Source organism: Pseudochaenichthys georgianus, chromosome 22 (genome assembly GCF_902827115.2).
Source record: "Pseudochaenichthys georgianus chromosome 22, fPseGeo1.2, whole genome shotgun sequence".
NCBI lineage: Eukaryota > Metazoa > Chordata > Actinopteri > Perciformes > Channichthyidae > Pseudochaenichthys > Pseudochaenichthys georgianus.
Window position 1 is genome coordinate 34,576,615 of NC_047524.1, and position 15,419 is coordinate 34,592,033.

Below are 15,419 nucleotides of genomic sequence, written 5' to 3' on the forward strand. Positions count from 1 at the left end.
ATAATGACACTTAGTGTTTCATATGAGCTGCAGGTGAAAGGAGTGTGTGGATTTACTGCAGCAGTTTGTTTTGGTCCGCAACATGAACTAAATACTGAAGCTGACATTTCGTCTAGACAACCGAATACATGTATATTTGAAAGGTTATGTTGCATTATTTGAAATGGGTTAAAGGATGTTCAAACTAAAAAAACCTTTCGAGAAATAATCTGCCATGCACATCAGAAAGCTGTGTGACAGTTTGATTATTTAGAATGGAAGTGAAAACATGGCTGTTTGCTGTGTCCTATAATTTTATGTTGTTAAATATGGAATTTTCCAAATGATTAATTTGCTTCTCTAAGTTATCACAAAGCTTGAATATTTTAAAATGTAAGCCTTTAGATACAAAAAAGACAGAATAACAAGTACACCTAAAAGCAAGAATATGTACACAGAAATTCAATGATATCTGTTCTCTATCACATGTACTAACATAAGCGAGTATGGAAAAACACAAATGAAGACAAAACATCACCGTAGTCTTTACAACATTCTGCATTAAGCTAAACAAATACAAATAAAATAAGACTTTTAAAAGTGTATTGTTTTAAAATGAAGGTCAGTGGAGCAGTGAATGGCAGCAGCAGTGGACTCAAACATCATGTACATGTACAGCATCAGTGCAGATAACATGGTTCACCCTCATACAAATTGTGCACACTTGTACTAACCCTTATTATTCCGTTCTGCAGACAGAATTTGTATTTATATTGGTGACCATGTTAACCACTTTGGAAGACCCCATGTGCAAGTGCAGCACATGATATCAATGGCTTTCTGGGCTACTGAAAGAATTGGTTGTATGCATGATTCACAAGTTTAACTATTTTCAATGTAGCTTCAATTGAACTGTGCATTTCTTAAACCAGCTTTCCTTGTATTGGTTAATGTTATTTGCAACTATGTGTAATGTGACTACATTGGCTGTTATATGAAGTTACACTTTGTTTAACCATGGGGTTGTGATGCTTTGAGGAAGCATTAGTCCTCTGGTGCAGATGAGTGAAAGCACAAAAAAGCAAGCAAATGCAAACTAACCTAGCCCACCTGCATGGCTAGTTTCACACTCCTCCAGGTCCTCGTCATCACTGGAACACTCTGCAGAGGACACAATGTCATCTGCCGTATGCTTCATGTGCAGAACATTGGTCATTAGAGGTCATAGCCACAGCAGAGATACCCGCGAAGAGCCAACAAACACAAAAAACAGACAAGGGAAATGATACAGAAGGAGTTAGAAGGTAAGCATGAATTTTCATTCAATCTATCCCGACAGGTAAGGCCTTCAGGATTCAGCATTGCATCATGACAATGCTGAGGTCATTTCCGATCTTCAATCAATACAAATGTTGTCCAAGTCATCAGAGTCCTCATGGATTTGTGATTTTGTAAGCTTATGCAGTTTTGTCTAATCTCATTCTTGAATAGCATTCTGGGGTTTCCTGGGGACCATTAGGAATATCACTGTGTACGTAAATCTGTTCAAAAGCGTTTTTTGGTCCGAAGAGTGGAATATACTATATAAATGTAAAATGTATTAAAAAAAACATATACCATTTACAAGGATCTCCCTCTCAGGAGAGTTGTTGTTAGGGTGTACCAGCAGAGATGTCGATGCTTTGAATTGTATGTGGTAAGTGGAATTTTTGTCAGGTTTATGTAGGAATTTTGGATAGGTTCTTTCCAGTCAGGGAGTTCCACCTTTATTTAGCAGTGTCCAACGTTAGCACTATTCTGGGATACTTCTGACAAGATTCTGTATTGTGATCTGTGTCGTAGAGTCCTGGTCAATGATATTGTATATTGCATGTGGTGTTTAAGTTAAATCTCAGAGATTCATATTATATTTATGGTAGCATGGTATTTTAACTGTGGTCTCCATGTGTCTTTAAGAGCATGGTTGAAAGCTTGAGAAAGTCAAATGCTGTGGTTTGCAGAAACGTACAATGGCAACATGTTTATCTGTTAAGGCGGCTGGTGTGTATAATCTAGATTTAAACTGACCATCAATCATCATGTGAAATATATCTATCATGTCTTTTAATCCTGACATGTAATAGTTATTATAGTAGTGTATCCTTACCTGAACAGTTGAAGAGGATCTGTGTTTCCGTGTAGTAGTGGTGGACATCATGGTCGTGGTCTCGATGAAGGTGGTGGACATCTCTGGAGACATGGCGGTGCTCCTGGCTGAGCCCGGCCCACTGGGCACGTCCCCTACCAACCTCACACTCCCATTGATCTTGATGTTGGCGTTGCCTTCAGAAGCCATGTTCAACACTTTGAGGCCATTGTAATGAAAGCCAGACAGTTGGCCCTGAAAAGGCCGGCTGCGATCACTACCACCGATAGCGACTGTTGCTTGGGTGTTGAAAATGGTTAGCTGCCGTCCTAGAGGAGACATCCAGATGTGTGAATGTTTGACAGGGAACAGCACCTTTAAAAACACTTATAAAGCATCACTATTAATATAAATAATGAATAATTACTGTCGGGCAGAACGACCAGCGCAAGCAGAACCATTTTTGTATTTTCCTGACATAAAAAAATGGGTTGTCCATCTGGGAGGTATGTTGCGACCGGGGTAGGGTGGGAAGATTGTATTGTATAAGAATGTTACAGTGAAATATGTCTTCACTCTGACATTGAAAAGCAGTCGGGTTGAGATGCATCAGATCAGTGGAGCTGCTGCATCGTCCAATCAGTGATGGAAACACAGTAAGGGGAAGTGTTGTCCGGCAGCGTCCAATCAGTGATGGATACACAGTAAGGGGGCGTGTCTTCCGGCTGAGGATTTCCCTAAAGGATGGTGTGGTGGTTCCTCGACTATCGCCCTTCAGAGATCGCTCCTCGCTTCTCGAATAAGAGACTTGCATGTACCCCTTATTATTTCCTACAAGCATCTTTCCATTTGTTGAGTACTTTTTGGCATATTACACTGTGATTGGCTCAGCTGTTTTAGACCTCACCCAGACTTCGGTACATTGAAATACTGGACATACATGAACCATAATAGCAGGAATGCTTAAAGACGGCCACATACTTGCGCTGGTCGTTGCATTTGCAAATTAAAATTGTTTGATTATTTAGTTCCTAAGGTAGTTGTGTATTTATGTTTTTTCTTTAGTACACATGATGCTCCTGAAGTTGCATGCAAGGATTTACATTTATGTTTGTTCTAGTGCATAAGTTTAATGGTGGTGTTATAAATAAGATCACAAATATCTGCATTAACATGGAATATCACAGAAACATATTAAGTTAAATCTCACTGTTGAACTTGATCATTATAGTGCAGAGGAGGTTTCTACCCATCAGTATCGTGAGCAAAAATAGGCAGAAGCATGTTAGTTTGAAATTACCTTTCTCTTGTAGCCACTCTTCTACTGGTCTGGCGTATTTGAAAGGAATTTTCTTATTGGCCATTTGATAGCGTTCAATGTCACTGTTCCCTTTAAAGTTTAAGAAAACATTTAGAAATACATTTAGTGATCATCAGCATCATGTCACCAGGGATATGTTCACTTTCCCTAGAAGATTAACAATATGTTTAAATGATTTTAGCTGAAGATTACATCTGTATTAAACTTGTTTAGGATAATTAAGGTCCCTAACAAAATGACAAAAATGCATACATACATGATACTTTAACAATAACAAACACATGATACAGAAAACAAAACGTTTTCTAGCCCCCCTATTCATTTCAGTCAAAGCACTGGGTTGGCACAGCGGGTTGTTCAGAGATCTGGTGGACCTGACTCCTGTGTTCCAACACGATAGTCAGCAAAGGATTCGGTACCGCTTTACAATAAGACTACCCTTATAAAGGGTTTATGAATAGTTTGTAATTAATTTATTAATTAGGTTGTGAACACTTTATAAATCATTAATAAGCTTTTATAAGACATGAGATAAACAGGGCAACTGTGACCGGATGCTTGCCAAATAGTGAGCCATCATTTATCTGTACTACTAAGCCTTATTAGAAATGGTAGTAACTCATTAATAAATGGGAATGTGTTTTACACTTTACAACAAGGCTCCCTTTTGGCAACTATAAATGTTAGTAGCTCGTAAATAAATGGTCATAAAGAGATGCCAAGAAACATCAAGATGGAAGGGGGGGAATCAACTCAGTGAACAACAGATACCAAGGATGCTGGCTGATGAAGAACACGAAGTAAGCTAGGTAGCCAATATAAGACTTAGTCATCTTGCCAAATAGTATATATAGAAATGTTATTCATTGGGATAAACCCCTTGAGATGCACCATCTCGTTTTCAAGGGGGTCCCGACAATAGCAACAACTTACAGACATACATAAACAAAAAGACAAAAAGCAAAACATGACACACAAGACAAACCACATACAGTCTGTGACATGAAATTCAAGCAATGCACACAATCATTACAATTTGAGACAGTCAAGCAAATTAGTTTCATCAATATCAGTTATAACAAGTACAGACCAGTTGAAAGTGAGATAACAATGCATGTTTAAATATACCCAATGACGCAAGAGATCTAATAGCAGCAGGTAAAGTATTCCAGTCAGTTGGGGCTTTAAACATGAACGCTCTTCTGCCAATCCATTTTTTTGCAGAGCAGACAGAGAAATAAATCTGAACAGAATGTCTAACTTGATGAATTGGTGAGTAGGGTACAAAATACTGCTTTAAATAAGGGGGATAATTAAGATAAATGCATTTAAATATCAGCTGAAGCCAATGCATGTGTCTTCTTACATTTAAAGAAGGCCATTTAAGTTGGTTATACATTGTGCAGTGATGTGTACGAAAAGGACAACCAAGAACAAATCTGCATAGTCTGTTGTAGGCTATGTTGAGTGGAGCAAGATCTGATTTATGTTCATTTTAGACATCACAATAGTCCATAATCGGAAGAATAAGTTGAGAAACACTGACACTGAGCGTAAAACAATTGCGATAGCGGTGTAAAACACTGATTCCGTAATTGACTTTTTGTATTACATGCTTTATATGTAGTTTAAATGAAAGTTCAGAGTCTAGCCACACGCATATTTAAAGCTATCAACTTTATGCAGAGAAGTGCCATCCTTACATGTTATTACTACATTAGGTTTAGATTTGAGCTTCTGCCTGGTACCACAGACAATGGTATAAGATTTTGTTTTGTTAAGCAGTAGTTTATTGTGTGATAGATATTAAATTGTTAAGATATTAAATTCTGATTGGAGAGAGATCTGCATTTGTGAAAAATCTGATTTGGATATATGACAGTGTCATCAGCATAAAGGTGAGTACAACAATTAATGAGACAAGAAGATAAATCATGTATGTAAATAGAGAACAAAAGTGGGCCCAGAGTTGATCCTTGGGGTACACCCTTTTGTTGGATCAACAGGTCAGACTGTTTTCCATTAACAACCACACATTGCTTTCTACTGTGAAGGTACGAGTTAAACCATAACACTGTATTATTAGAAAGGCCAATGCCGTGAAGTTTATCCAAGAGCAGATATCGATCAACGAAATCAAAGGCTTTTGTCAAGTCAATAAAAATGGCACCTGTGAGTTCACCATCATCTGCAGCAGAGTACAAGTAATTTGTAAATGTAAGTAGGGCAGTTGTTGTGGAGTGATTAGGCCTGAAACCAGATTGAACCGGAGATAAAATATTATAAGTATTGAGATAATGTGACAGTTGATTATAATATATATATATATATATATATATATATATATATATTATTTTCTCCAAAACTTTGGAAATAGAACAGATTATAGAAATTGGTCTATACTTATTTGTATCAAGTAAATCACCACCTTTATGCAGTGGAATGATGCATGCACATTTCCAAATAGTCGGCAACTCACAGGTGGACAAAGACAGGTTGAACAAATCAGTAAGTGGGTACATGAGAATACGACGTTGTGACGTTAATTTTATGAACCTGTTTTCTATACCATCGAGTCCTGCACTGCCATCCACTTTTAATTCTGTGATAGCATTATGAACTTCGTGTGGTAGAATCTTCTTAAAAGAAAAATAACTGTTGCAGTATGAGTTACTATTAGAAATACCAGTCGTCAAATAGGAGTCAGATAGTAGTGTGGAACATACCTTAGCGAAATGCTGATTAAATATTTGGGCAATGGATAATGGGTCATGAATTATTGTATCAGCAGTTCTTATTTTATTAATAGAATGTTTACCTGATTTATTTAAAATAGATTTAATTTTAGTCCAAAATTGCTTGGGATTCTTAAAGTCCGATGTGAGAGATTCTTTATAGTAGTTCGATTTAGCATTTCGTGTTTTGGTTTTACTCAGATTTCGAAGATGCCTGTATACTTCCCAATCGGCTATAGTTCTTGAATGACGATATATCGACCATGCTTTATCCCTTTCCCTAAAGAAACTGATGAGTTCAGAATTGATCCAAGGGAGATGTTGACCTTTGACCTCAACCGTTCTCACAGGTGCATGTTTGTTCATGACATCAGTGAGCTCTTTATGCAGAAAATCCCAAGCATCTTGTACAAAAGGTATTAGTTGAAATCTGTCCCAATTAAGGGCAACAACATCGTTAATACATAAATCAACATCCAATTTTTTATATTGTCTGATTTTGACTAGTTTTGGAGGTAGTTTAATTAATTTGATTTTCCATACGCAATAAACAATTGAATGATCGCTGAAGCAATCCGACATGACACCAGCTTTTAAGATTCTGTCAGGATGTGACACCAGTATCAAGTCAAGCAGAGATTGGGTTCTAAGAGAATTTTTGTTGAAATCACCAAGCAAGATTATTTCATTTCCGCAGGAAATGGAGTTGATAGTGTCAATGATGTGGTTAAAAGACTCTGCAGGTGAATAAGGTGGCCGATAGATGCTACCAATAGTTAAGCATTTATTTTCATGAAAAATTATTTTAAGAAAAATGCATTCAAAATGTAGAGGCTCTATAGAAGTAGCAATTAGCTCAGTCACAAGGTCAGAGGAGACATAAATAGCCACACCTCCAGCCCTGCTGCATCTATCGGATCTGTAAAGCAAATAATGTGTGATTTGTAGTTCACTATCAGAAATGTTACTACTAAGCCAAGTTTCAGAGAGTGATGATTTTAGGTTTATGTAGAACAACCCATATCCGAAGTAAATCAATGTTGGGCAATAGACTCCTGATATTCAAATGAATGAATTGTATACCCTTTAATTCATCCAGTCTGGAATGAATAGCAAATAATGTTCCTGTCACTTGTTACGCATACATGCGATTCATGATTGTAAAGATTGCTCGATTCAACCATTAATGTAAAACAGACATACAAAACATTCAAACACAAAAAGAAAAATACAGAAAAACACAAAACAACCTTTAAGAAGGCCCAGCAGCCCTGGACACCAAATCCCAGAGCATTACCATGAGTAAACTTACACATAATAACTAATTACACAGAGCTCAGTCTGCATTACGAAGAGGATAAAGAAGTCATAGCTCAAAGAAATTCATCTGAACGAACACAAACATTATTTAACAATAACAGCCACTCGGGGCAGTATTGCAATAGTAGTGGGCTCTAACGTGCCAAAGAAGAAGAAGTGACGTCAACGTCACTGTAAAATGTAAACAAACAACACAACTGAAAGAGCCAGGTAGGTGCCCACCTGTTATATAAAGTTATAATAAACACAAAAGAGAGTGTCAACAACATCTCAGCAGTCATGACACGTCACGTAAACAGGTCTCTGTTTTTAGACAAGATGAGAAAAATATAGAACAAGAGAAGAGGAGAGAGGAAACCGAGGAGAAAGTCACTTAGCTGCACCATCGAAGTGGATCAACATGTTACCATTAGCAACAGCCTCATCTCTGGGGATGTTCGTCACCCAGGAGGGTTTGAGGTAGACATGAAGACTGCCTCCACGTCTTTGTGGGTAGAGAAGCGTTGTTGTGTGCCATCAACAACAACAACAACAACAACAACAACAACAACAACAACAACAACAACAACAACGGAGAGGGTGCACGGGTAGAGGAGAAAGTACTTCAAGTTGAGTTCACGGAGCTTGTGTTTGACTGGATCGAAGCTCCGGCGTCTTCTGGTAAGCTCGGGACTGACATCGGGATATATGCTGATGTGTTTCCCGTTGTAGTCCAGAGACTTTTTCTCCCTGGCAAGACGAAGGATTTTCACTTTGTCCTGGAAGTTCAGCAGCTCCATCATGATGGCCCGCGGGCTGGCACGGGAGTTTTGCCTGGCAGTCGGTGAGCGGTGTGCCCTCTCAATGATCGGCAGGGTAGGGAAGGCATCTGGCCCCAGGAGCTGCGGGATGAGCCGAGACATGAAGCCGATAATGTCACTGCCTTCAGCGGACTCCTGGATTCCTACGAAGTGAAGGTTAGAGCGTCGTCTCCGGTTCTCCAAGTCCATCAACTTTAGACATTAGGAAGGAGTTGTCTTTCTCAAGCTGCTTGACTTGAGTGACACACTCGTGTACATTGTCCTCATTAGCCCCGACACGCTGCTCTAACACATTGACCTGGTCTCCAGACTACACAGGGAATTGTGTATCCTGCTCAAGCTACTTTGAATGGGATCCATGTGTGAGTCAATGTGAGTCAGCATGTCGGTCTTGATTTGCTGAATCGCGTCCCACAAAGTTTGCAGAGACATGTTTCCCTCCATAGTTGCAAATGCAAAAAAATACAATAATCCAGAGACCGTAGTGAGCCGCTATGTTAATCAAATGTTCGTGGGTCCAGATCATGTGGATCAATGATATGAGCTTTAAAGAGCTCATTTAACAGCGACAAACAGACGAGCTTGAGATGCGCTTACTCACGCTGCGACCATCTTGAAAAGTGACACATGACTTTCCTCCCTTTTGGCAACTATAAATGTTAGAAGCTCGTAAATAAATGGTCATAAAGAGATGCCAAGAAAAATCAAGATGGAAGAGGGGGAATCAACTCAGTGAACAACAAATACCAAGGATGCTGGCTGATGAAGAAGACGAAGTAAGCTAGGTAGCCAATATAAGGCTTAGTCATCTTGCCAAATAGTGAGCCTGTGTTGATGTATGAAACTACGTTAGAACTGGTTTATAAATGGTTCTTAATGATTAATAAAGTGTTTACAACCTAATTAATAACCTAATTATAAACCTTTTATGAATCCTTTATAAGGGAAGTCTTATTGTAAAGTGGTACCAAGGATTCTAAGTTATTGTTTGTGTACACGCTCTCAAGTTAAATGTATCTGCATATGTTTATATGTTTAACTTATCTTTATATTTAAATGTGCTTTAGAAGCTGTAAATCTATATATCCCTTATGTATTTATAAAAAAATATGTCTGGTCACAAGATGGCTAGGGACAAAACTACTTGAAACTCCTGCTGAAAGGCTGGTTTCTGTCAGGACATGGACCACTCTGTCTGTGGAGACACAATGCCTCCACAGAGAGGGTTCACTGCTCACTCACTCGCTTGGTTGAAGCAACAGCCAAATGAAAGGCTGTTTTCAAATGTTGAAGCTAAAAAGGGGGCAGACAAAGAGCCCAGTGAACAACTTGAACATCCCAGGTGGGCAGCTCTGTGATCTGCTTCAAACATGCAATGCCAGGGGTGCTATGGGCAAGGAAATCATTGAAAGGTAGCCTCATATGGTAGATTCCACCAGTCCTAGCGCAAAAAATGTGCTGGAGAAACAACACGATTACAGAGATAAAAGGTTGAAGGGCCCCCCCTGCTTAATCCATGCCAAGTGGTGCGCTGACTCCGCCAAGTACTGAGGCGAGTGAAAGCCCTGGCATCGGGCTGAGCATCGTCAGGTGTATGGCAGATGAACTGGCCTGCTCCCAACAACCAGGTCAATAGTGCAGCCAGGCATCTGCTGGGGGAACACCATGTCTGTCTCAGGTTCACAGAGCTGCTGCAGGAGGGCCCTGTTCCATGAATCAAGAGGTCTGAAGGCAGTGTGCACCCTGACCTCCAAGATGGTGGCACAATCTGCATCTGCCACTCAAAACTGGCTCAACTAAATATGCCTCCGAGCCATTGTCAGTGCTGTGAAAGGCCATGTGCCAGGACTTTATCAAAGCACTACCACAATTGATTAGCGTGAACAGTAAACCTTGACATTTCTAACAGGAGCTCTTGGACCCCAGCCAGCCTTGAGAATATGCCTGACGAGAAAATAAGCTTCACTAACAGCCCGTTCATGGCGCTGAGCTTTGTTCAGGAAGCTCTACTTCCTATCTCTGTAACCTCTGCCAACAGGGAAAAGGTTGAACCCAGCTATGTTGTGTTTCAACAGACCCATGCTCTGCAGCATCCAGGACACTGAGTGCAAGACGAGGAGCAGTTGCATCTTTGGGTTTAGCCAAAGACCCCTACAGTGCTCGAGGAGAAACCCCATCAGCTGCCAGCCTGCCGCTTCCTGTGAGAGCAAAGCTGCAGCAGATATTTGAGGACATGGGGAGCTGACTAGGAAACTGTCAGTCTTCTTTTTTTTCTGACTTTGAGAATGTCACTCAAAACTGAGCATTTCTCTAAAACGTACCACGCTGGGACAGTCAGAATACATACTGGTTTTCAAGTATTGCTATAAGCATCAAAGCTCACCATTGTGAGAAATATGCAGTTTAAAAATGTGGAAAGTAAAGTGTCAATATAAAGAGGTCACACCAGTGGAAACAAACAGGTTGATGCACGCAGCCATTTCCCTGAGCTGGATGTTTGCAGTTGACCTTAATCATTGAATAGTGTTGTGTTGGGGACATTGACAGGATGTTAGGGAAGAGAAAGGTGGTGAATAACATGCAACACAGGTCCCTAGTATCAATCCCAGGAATGTAACCCCGTAACTACCAGTGGCTTGTAACACGAAGCAGGATTTGGGGTTAGGGAAGTAGATCTCTAGAGGAACTTCGTGAACACCTTCTCTGGAAGCAGGATATGTTGAAGATAAGAGATCAACTTGTAGGAAAGCACTGTCTACTGACAAATCAGAGCTCGATACACGTGTTATAAAATAAAATCAGAAAATATGAAGACGTTTAAAGCTATGATCCACGTTAATGGAAACACAGGACAAAGGGGGCCTAGGTTTGGATTAATGTGTATACATTTAGTCCTGACAGTTGTATACATTAGCATGTGTGGTAGTTGCTAAATAAGGTCATGGAATCTGGGATGATGTAACTCAGAGGATATGGAGACATCTCTGCCATACGTATGTTCAAGTGTATGATTGTGTATGTTTTACATATAAAACACACACAATCTTTCTGGTCTATGGGGCATTACGTGTTTGGTTGCTGTTGAAGCAAGGTGATGGACTCCATTATTATTGTTGTTGCGCAACAAAGTAATAATTCATCTCAATCGTATCTGTTTTATTGATCTCTCTCTCTCTCTGTGTTATTCTTTAAAGTTTGTGAGCTATTCATTGCACTAACATTTGGATGATTGTAAATGCTGTGATTTGTTTGTTTCCTAGAAGTCTCAAGTCTCTTGGCCAGACGGCCAGACGGCTACATAGCAAGCTGTGGGAAACTCAAAGGATTGAGGAACCAGACTTGAGCTTCCGCTAGAAAAACAACTAACAGTCAGCAAAAAACGTACTTGGGAATTGTAGCGAATGAATTGGATTTGAATTGGTTACTTTTCAGATTTCTAAAAACAAAAGAAGTGGATTTGAGACATGCACAGTTGTGGTTGAAATGTGTTATGTTGTTTGTTTTTTGTCCTTGTTGATTGTAAAGGTTTGTCTGTTGTTAACGTTCATGCTGGAGGAATCATGTCTATTGGTCTCGTAGTCTTGCGTTTCTGCCTAATGACTAGTATTAAGGTTCAGAGATGTATTGGCTGAGGGAATATAGATTTTCTTTGCTACTAAGTATTAATAAATCCGATCTGAGTTGAGGGAGTTAAATATAGAAAACTTGCCTCGCGACCCTATGAGTGCACTTACAAAAAGTGGAATGGTTTCCATGTTTTTGTAGGATCCTTTGTCAGGTAGAATCTCAGTATAAAACGCTAAATGTTTTGGTTTACCATAGTTTTTTGGATCAAAGAAGCTGCAGCCTGAAGTTTTATTTTTCTTTCTCTGTGAGAGTCTCCTTTGTCATACTCTCATTTTGGTGGTTGTTTAAAGTAGATAGGAAACTGAAAACGCAAACTATTCACCACAATTGTATTTTTAAGTTTATGAAGAAAACAAAAAGTAGTAACTTAATGTTTAAGTATGACAGAGGTGCTGTACGATGTTTGCTTAAACATCCCACGTCACGGCCATTTCCACTGATCATACTTCCATCGTTGAGGTCCACTAGAATAGATTTATACTGTTCAATGTTCCAAACTCACATTGGTTTCTCACAGCATCTCTGTAAAGTATGTGTATTCACTCTCTGTCCTACACGGCTTGTTGGAGCTCCTGCCCCCCCCCTCCCTGTGAGCCCACTGTGCTCCGATTGGTCAAGCGACGTGCAGCTGCTCGTGAGGAGCAGACAGGGCTTCTGTGTCGGTGAAACAAATACAGCAAGAACAAGCTAAACTCATCCTGAGCACACACACACTCACAGCCGAAGTAAAAACAATAAGTGTGGCTTGATATTGAGTCAGAAAAAGGTTTATAACGCTGTGAGCATGGGTGTAGTAGCCCGAAAAACGTGTACCCATGTAAACAGTCGTGGTGGTAGATACCTTGTTTGTTCTAAACATCATAAAAACCTTCATAACACACAAGGGGACGGGTAATAACCGGAAAGCATGACATGGGCCCTTTGAGCCTCTCACACTGTTGGGATAATACAAGAGGTCAAGTTGTGTGACTGATGAGAGAAGCTTGTGGAAAGCAGCAGCTGCACAGCACAGTGAGGAAGGAGCGAGAGAAAGATAGAAGTAAGATGTTTGAAGACTTTGGTCACGTTTATAGAGGGAGTAAATGTTATTATAATAAGATTCCTAAATATAAAGTTAACTACTATTGTGGAAAATGTTCCTATGGTCCTATTTAATAGATATAAGAACAAGATGCTTATCTAGGTTAACAGAACATTGCTATTAACCAGTTTCAGATGCAACTATCCTATATTTGTTCTAAAGAGAACATACGTTGAATTTACAATTCATATTAAGAAAGTTCACAATTGATACCATTAAAGACCGTTTTGGATTAACAGATTGTTCTTTACGACCCAGATATATTTATTTTTGGAATATATGGCGTGTCTGTCATAAACACTCGTGCTTAGATGGAATAAAGTGTTGAGATGTTCTCAAGAGTGGGAGTTTCAAGGTGTTTTTTTGTTTACAACAAATCAGATTCCTCGTTTTTTCAAATATAGCGCGAGTTGAATATAGTTACTTTATTTTTTGTATTCTGATTACGTTACACCGTTACATGTATTCTGTTACAACCCAACCCTGCTTGTAACATACAACTTAGATAAACAATTTGAAAATGAATAGGATAAGTAAGTGGATAAAAGATGAATCGATAGTGTTTAACGAGGGTTTCCTTGTTTTGCCTTAGAACTGAAGTAAACTGAAGTTTTATGAAAACTGTCAGTACTCATGTTTTTTAAAGATAAATCATCAGTTGTTATGGACTTTGATGCATCTCCACCATGCATCAATACCTTTTTGTTTCAAATTTAAGAAGATTTTAAAGATGATGTTTATGCTCTTTTCAGAGTACAACCCAAAGGTGGTGCATAACTATGCACCACCTTTGGGTTGTACTCTGAATCAGTGTGTTGGTGAACTGTTGCTCATTACAGAAACAGAAGAACTGTGCAAAGAATGCATCTCTGAAGAGGTTCTGACATTTTGCTTGTGGTGGACATGAACCCTCGTTGTCAAGGTAACAGTGGTGTGAAGAGGAACTGCAGTTTTGGGGATTTCTACTGTCCAGAGGACAACATGTGTCTGCTGATTGTACCACATCGATCCAAGAGGTTCCTCCCCCTCAGACATCCCAGTGCCACAAGAGTTTCCTTGATCCCACTGACTACAGCTCCAGAGGACAACGAATCACTGACTGTTCTCATTGTGACAAGATCTTGAGACAGGCGTGTCTTAAAAACTCTCCTCAGACTGTTCAGACCCTGAAGAAATTATGCAATTATTTTACAGCATAGCTTTGCAAGAGTTTTCCAAAAGGTGGTGTATAGGACATTATGCTTCGTCTTTAAGAAAATAGGCTGCTTGTTTAACGATGGTCGAGAATACTGAAAATATTCCATCCATCTTCTCCCGCTTATCCGTGGTCGGGTCGCGGGGGTAGCAGTTCTAGCAGAGAGCCCCAAACTTTCTTTTCCCTGGCGACATCAACCAGCTCTGACTGAGGGATCCCAAGGCGCTCCCAGGCCAGCGAAGAGATATAATCCCTCCACCTGGTCCTAGGTCTACCCCTTGGTCTCTTCCCAGCTGGACGTGCCTGGAACACCTCCCTAGGCAGGCGCCCAGGTGGCATCCTAACTAGGTGCCTGAACCACCTCAACTGGCTCCTTTCGACGCGAAGGAGGAGGGAAAGATTAATACTATTAATCTCTTTTATTTTGCATACAAGTAATCTGATTATTTTATCACACAGAATAATCTTGATCTAAACTAGCTATTGGTAAAATGTGTGGTCGTTATACCATTATGGTCATGAACTGAAAGTAAATAGTAAAATAGTATCTAGTTAAAGATGAACTGATTTGATATCCTAGAGCAGTGGTTCCCAACCTTTCCCAAGGGGGCGGGGGGGACGCAACAGCGGTAATTCAAGTTTCAAAGTCTCAAAATGCTACAACTACTGTCACAAACTGGATGAATGTGAAGTATTTTATTAAAGGGGGATGAAAGCGTAATTGAGGAGCACTATTGGAGTGACTTTGATGGTTATTCTCCATCTGTACATGTCCAACCATGAGCTCTATGAGCCCTTCCAATCCGGCTTCAGACAGCAACACAGCACTGAGACCGCCCTCATCAAGATCACCAACGACCTCCTCATTGCTGCTGACTCTGGCCGCCTCAGCATGCTCATCCTCCTGGACCTCTCTGCAGCGTTTGACACCATCTCTCATAACATCCTCCTCACCCGCCTCTCAGACCTCCTGGGTGTCACTGGCACAGCGCTGTCCTGGTTTACATCCTACCTCCACAACAGGAAACAGTTTGTCTCCATCAGTGGCTCAAACTCACCCCCGGCCCCAGTCCACCACGGTGTACCCCAGGGCTCTGTACTTGGCCCCCTCCTGTTCACCATTTACATGCTCCCCCTCGGCCAGATCATCCGACATCATGGACTCAACTTCCACTGCTACGCTGATGATACCCAACTTTATCTCAGCACCACTCCATCCTCCCAGCTCCCCCCTCA

The 15,419-nt window shown here is 40.2% G+C and overlaps 1 protein-coding gene across 1 annotated transcript in view; it reads right to left on the reverse strand.

Annotated features, from left to right (window-relative positions):
• The window catches only part of nrxn3a (neurexin 3a), a 280,401-nt gene that overhangs the window by 12,670 nt on the left and 252,312 nt on the right, over positions 1 to 15,419 (reverse strand). Inside the window, exons 15-17 of the mRNA XM_071207179.1 lie at positions 3,405 to 3,494; positions 2,126 to 2,433; positions 1,090 to 1,171 (exon numbers count right to left, since the gene is read on the reverse strand). Of these exons, the coding sequence (XP_071063280.1) occupies positions 1,090 to 1,171; positions 2,126 to 2,433; positions 3,405 to 3,494 (480 nt within the window). The remainder of the gene's footprint in view (positions 1 to 1,089; positions 1,172 to 2,125; positions 2,434 to 3,404; positions 3,495 to 15,419) is intronic.